General features: G+C 44.9%; 1 protein-coding gene across 1 annotated transcript in view; it reads left to right on the top strand.

The window, feature by feature from the left end:
• LOC129407488 (homeobox protein CDX-1-like) overlaps positions 1 to 4,747 on the top strand; it is a 14,112-nt gene extending 9,365 nt beyond the window's left edge. The window contains exons 3-4 of the mRNA XM_055148702.1: positions 2,785 to 2,933; positions 4,574 to 4,747. Coding sequence (XP_055004677.1) covers positions 2,785 to 2,933; positions 4,574 to 4,747 — 323 coding nt within the window. The remainder of the gene's footprint in view (positions 1 to 2,784; positions 2,934 to 4,573) is intronic.
• The last annotated feature ends 1,084 nt before the right edge of the window (positions 4,748 to 5,831 follow it).

Genomic DNA, 5,831 nt, shown 5'->3' on the forward strand with positions numbered 1-5,831 from the left:
GGTTTCTTGGCACTTGGCACAGTCCAGTCAGGTCTCTTGGCACATGTCACAGTCCAGTCAGGTCTCTTGGCCCATGACACAGTCCAGTCAGGTCTCTTGGCCCATGACACAGTCCAGTCAGGTCTCTTGGCACTTGGCACAGTCCAGTCAGGTCTCTTGGCACAGTCCAGTCAGGTCTCTTGGCACTTGGCACAGTCCAGTCAGGTCTCTTGGCACATGACACAGTCCAGTCAGGTCTCTTGGCACTTGACACAGTCCAGTCAGGTCTCTTGGCCCATGGCACAGTCCAGTCAGGTCTCTTGGCCAGTCAGGTCTCTTGGCCCATGGCACAGTCCAGTCAGGTCTCTTGGCCCATGACACAGTCCAGTCAGGTCTCTTGGCCCATGGCACAGTCCAGTCAGGTCTCTTGGCACTTGGCACAGTCCAGTCAGGTCTCTTGGCCCATGACACAGTTTGATCAGACTCTGTGCGTGTGTCATCTGGGTAACGAGTCATGACTTCATCCGTATCAGTGGTTCATTTGGTGCTGCGTTTGTTTCCCGTTAGATAGATCGGAATATGGTGTGTTTGTGTTGAGCGTCGGTGCTGTGATCAAAGCTCTTATCTCCACATGACCTCGACACAATAATGGCCATAAACACAGAGACGCCTAATTATATGTCCTAATAATACTTTCTACAGATACTAGTACTGCTAGATACTAGATAAGATAAATACAACTACTACTACTACTACTACTGCTACTACAAATGTTGCTGTAGTTCTGCTGCTGCTTCAAATTATTCACTTATTTAATTATTATCATGTTTTTTTTTTTGACAATATGTCCTTATTTAGACCTGGTTTATTTCTGGTTAAGAACTCTGGTTTAGGCCCTCTTTAGTCCTGGCTTAGTTCTCGTTTAGTCCTGGTTTAGTCCTGCTGGAGTCTCTGGTTTAGTCTCGGTTTAGACCCATTTTAGACCTGTTTGAGTCCTGGTTAAGTCTTGTTTTAGTCCTGGTTTAGTCCTGTTGGAGTCTCAGTTTTAGATCTGGTTCAGACCCGGTTTAGTCCTGGTTTAGTCTTGTTTTAGTCCTGGTTTAGTCCTTTTGAAGTCTCAGGTTTATTTCTGGTTTAGACCTGGTTCAGACCCGGTTTGGTCCTGGTTTAGTCCAGTTGGAGTCTCAGGTTTGGTCCTGGTTTAGACCTGGTTCAAATCCAGATTAGTCCTGGTTCAGACCCGGTTTAGTCCTGGTTTAGTCCTGGTTTAGTCTTGTTTTAGTCCTGGTTTAGTCCTTTTGGAGTCTCGGGTTTATTTCTGGTTTAGACCTGGTTCAAACCCAGTTTAGTCCTGGTTTAGTCCCGCTTTAGTCCTGGTTTAGTCCTGGTTCAGTCTTGATTCAGTCATGGTTCAGACCCGGTTTGGTCCTGGTTTGGTCCTGGTTTAGTCGTGTTGGAGACTCTGGTTTAGACCTGGTGTAGTCCTGGTTCAGTCCTGGTTTAGTCCTGTTGGAGACTCAGGTTCAGACTCCTTTCACACCCGGTATAGTCCTGGTTTAGACCCGGTGTAGTCCTGTTTTAGCCCTGGTTTAGACCCAGTGTAGTCCTGTTGGTGTCTCTGATTTAGTCCTGGTTTGGTCCTGGTTTAGTCCAGTTGGAGTCTGTGGCATGTGTGCACGTGTTTTTAAATGTTTGCAGATCATTAGAGTCTGACTTTGTTTGAGTTCAGTTAATACAGAATCACAGCGTTAAACCTGAACCTTCAAAATAAAAGCATTTATCTCACTTCACCTTTCACAGTAAAAGCCTCAACCCACAATCAACATCTGCACGGACAAAACATCTGATATTTAAGGGTTTTAATCTTGTTATCTCCAGAAAAACATACTGTAGATTTCTTTATTAGTCTCCAGGGCTGAAATGAGACTTCCCTCACCCCAGACGCTTCACCCTCTGAACACAAACAGTTGTAATTCACTTTAACACATTTTTTATGGACTTTTTATGGACAATTAATCCACAGATAATTATTTAAACTCTGCACAATAAAAATCATGTTCGGGATTGTATTTCTGTTGGAGAGGTCATAAAACAAAATAAAATAAAATAAATCCTGTAGGGTTTGATAACGTAATGATCTTGTTCTCACACATGGAGGCAAGAGACACTTTACTCCTAGTTTAGTTCTCATTTAGTCCTGGTTTTGTTCTGTTGGAGTCTCTGGTTTAGTCCTGGTTTAGTCTTGTTTTAGTCTTGTTTTAGTCCTGGTTTAGTATGAATTTAGCCCTGATTTAGTCCTGGTTTAATTCTTGTTTAGTCCCGTTGAAGTTTTTGTTTTAGTTATGGTTTTAGTCCTGGTTTAGCCCTGGTTTATTCTTGTTCTAGTCCTGGTTTAGACTTGTTTTACTCCTGGTGTATTTTTGTTTTAGTCCTGGTTTAGAACGGGTTTAGTCCTGATTTATTCTTGTTTTAGTCTTGGTGTAGTCTTGTTTTAGTCCTGGTTTAGTACAAGTTCAGCCCTGATTTAGTCCTGGTTTAGTCGCATTTAGTCCTGGTTTAGACCTGTTGAAGTCTCAGGTTTAGTCCCGGTTTAGTCCTTGTTTAGTCCTGGTTTAGTCTTGCTTCAGTCCTGGTTTTGTCCTGTTTGTTTGCTTACTTTATTCTTGTTCTAGTCTTGTTTTAGTCTTATTTTAGTCCTGGTTTATTCTTGTTTTAGTCCTGGTTTAATCTTGTTTGGGTCAAATGCAGGTCATTAAAGCCTGAAACTTAAATATGACTTTTGTTTTTCTGTTTTGTGATTTTCAGACGGTAAAACTAGAACCAAGGACAAGTACCGTGTGGTCTACACCGACCACCAGAGACTGGAGCTGGAGAAAGAGTTTCACTACAGCAAATACATCACCATCAGGAGAAAGGCGGAGCTCGCTTCTGCCCTCAGCCTATCAGAGAGACAGGTGAGAGACTACAGCCAATCAAAACACGGAAGTGAACTTTTTTTTTTTTGCACCATTGAGCACTGCCCATTGAAAACAGTACGGCACCATCTTGGGTTCAGCTTCCAGATTTTATTATAGTTCTCTGCTACTGACTTGAAAAATCTCACTAAAGTGATTGTTTATCTAAAGCTGAGCTACAAGTCATTCTTCAGTGTAGTGTTCAGTAAATTCCTCTTTCATCGAACTCAGCACAGCAAGTCAAGTGAACTTAAGTTTTCATTCATAGAACTCGTGTGGTGAAGCTGTGCCAGTGAATCAGTCAGTTCCTCAAATCTGAAATATGTATCTTCAGTATATTCACTTCATCTTATTTGGTAAAATCATGGACAGTAGGTTCTATTCTACAATAATGACATTTAGATCTAGCCAGGCTGGAGCCACCTAGTGCCTCCACTTAGGTCAGTTGCCATAACCACAAAAATGAATCACCTCGGTACTAAGAGGCCATGCCCGTGATAACCCAGGACTAACTCTGGACTAACCCAGGTGCGCCCACGAAGACCATCGGGTTACAGGTGAAACGGGTGGACCACCACAGCTCCACACCGCACAGAGTTAATCGTGGCCGTCGCTCAATCGCGCTTTGCAGACACCTGCTCTGTGTGCTCATGCTCAGGGCTCTCTCTCAAGTCTACAGGTACCCGACCTGGTGCGGGACTCTGACCCGACCTGGTGCGGGACTCTGACCCGACCTGGTGCGGGACTCTGACCCGACCTGGTGCGGGACTCTGACCCGACCTGGTGCGGGACTCTGACCCGACCTGGTGCGGGACTTTGACCTGAGCTGCCACAGTGAGAGCTGGAGAGATGCAACAAGCCAAATGTTACTTCTCCACAACACACACTATATCCACACGACAACCAAGATACTTGTGCATCTGCAACAAGTGCATCATCAAAAAGAGTTTTAAGAGCCGCTGGAAATATTATAACTCCGAGAGATGTGGGTGGAGGAGGGGATGCAATATCCCCACATACCGCGGTGTTGAGCAGCTATACCAGACTGCAGGAGAAACTACCTATCCGCGACAGTCCTACCTCCACTGTTTCATTTTTCTCCAGCGACTAGGCCAGGAAACAGAATACACTAGACGATTTGCAAGATCAACGGAAGTTGTAGACTTCGGCCAGTCAGAGAAGAGTTAAACCAACCCGAGTTGTGATAGCAGACTGCATACTCTATCTTCCTTTGGATTTCCTTTGTCAAATACAAACTTGGCGTTTTCTATTGCTCCTTTAATTCGCAAATTCATCTCACAGAAACTATAGTGATCGCTGACAGACATGTTCACTCTCTGTTTTGTTTGCTGTTGTGCCAGCAAATACTCGGACACCACTGAATGCTCCGGGGCATTACATACGTCACGACCAAACAGCAGCGATTGGTTAAATAAAAAAAGTACCTGTAGATTGTTTCCATTGAAATGTGAAACAAGCTGATGAATCAGTACTTATTAGTCATAAATGTAAAATGTAGCAAAGCTTTTGACAAAAATGTTTGTGTTTTTAATGGGGAAACAACTTTATAACAGCCCAGAAACGAGTGTGATAAATATATTTTCTCTTTTTGGTTTCACGTGTCTTTTTGTTCGTTCCAGGTGAAGATCTGGTTCCAGAATCGCCGCGCCAAAGAACGAAAGATCAACAAGAAGAAGCAGCAGCAGCCGGCGTCCTCTACCACCACGGCCACGCCCCCCGGCAACGCATCCCTCACCCCTAGCAACAGCAGCGCCATGGTAACCAGCAGCATCAGCATCAAGGAGGAGTTCTGACCCGACGCTCCCACCCGGGCCGGACCTGCGAATCTCCGCCGATTTTAACCGAGGGCACGGCGACGGACAGCCACGCACACCTGCGTGTACTCGAGTAGCATGAAACTGTACTCAAGTAACGCAAAGATTCCAAAAAGAGACAGTATATTGTTTGAAATAAATCCTCAGCGTTTAACATTTTTCAGTGTCTCTTCTTTAAAACTTCGTGAACCATAGACTGTATAAAAAAGTGGATTAAGTGAAGCTCGTCGAGGTTAAAGTGGGAATTTGGAGCCAAGTTTGGAATTCTATTTGGAATTCTGACTGAGAGGGGCTGTTGAACACGCCATGGGGAAAGAAGGCGTCTGATTGGTCTGCGATTAATGTTCCATATCTTGATTTAAGGACCAAATATCGAAATAAAAACCCCAGGATCACGAAGAGCTGGTAAAAACGAACATTTTAAGACCAAAATGACGAGCCTGACCGCAGCATTTACGGAGAGAGGAGTGACGGTTTTTCAATAGAATTTGAGTTGGTGGAGCCAGATGTGCGTCCGTGCTCACTTCCTGTTGTGGAACGCTGACATATATACAGTCTATGGCCCAGACACAGGGAGAACATGCAAACTCAAAGACCTGACCCAGGCCAAGACTCACAGTTCTCCCTGTAGAAGACGCTCACAAAGAGTCTGGACCAGACTCTGGACCGGACTCTGGACCGGACTCTGGACCGGACACTGGACCGGACACTGGACCGGACACTGGACCGGACACTGGACCGGACTCTGGACCGGACACTGGACCGGACTGTCCCTGTGGTGCAGATCTGAACCGCGGCACAAATGTTATGGTGGACTTGAGCCAAAATGGCGTCGTCAAAACTGAACTTTTGTCTCTTACGTTTGGGACTAAAACACCACAACTATAAATCTGCACTGGGACTCCATCCTTGTTTAGACCTGGTTTAGTCCTATTTAGACCTTGTTTGGACCTGGTTTAGATCCAGTTTAGACCTGATTTAGACTTGTTTTAGTCCTAGTTTCGATCTGGTTTGGACCTGGTTTAGTTGTGGGTTAAACCTGGTTTAGACCTGGTTTAGACCT

The sequence above is a fragment of the Boleophthalmus pectinirostris genome, unplaced genomic scaffold (assembly GCF_026225935.1).
Source record: "Boleophthalmus pectinirostris isolate CB_2022bp ecotype Guang Dong unplaced genomic scaffold, ASM2622593v1 HiC_scaffold_12, whole genome shotgun sequence".
NCBI classification, from domain to species: domain Eukaryota; kingdom Metazoa; phylum Chordata; class Actinopteri; order Gobiiformes; family Gobiidae; genus Boleophthalmus; species Boleophthalmus pectinirostris.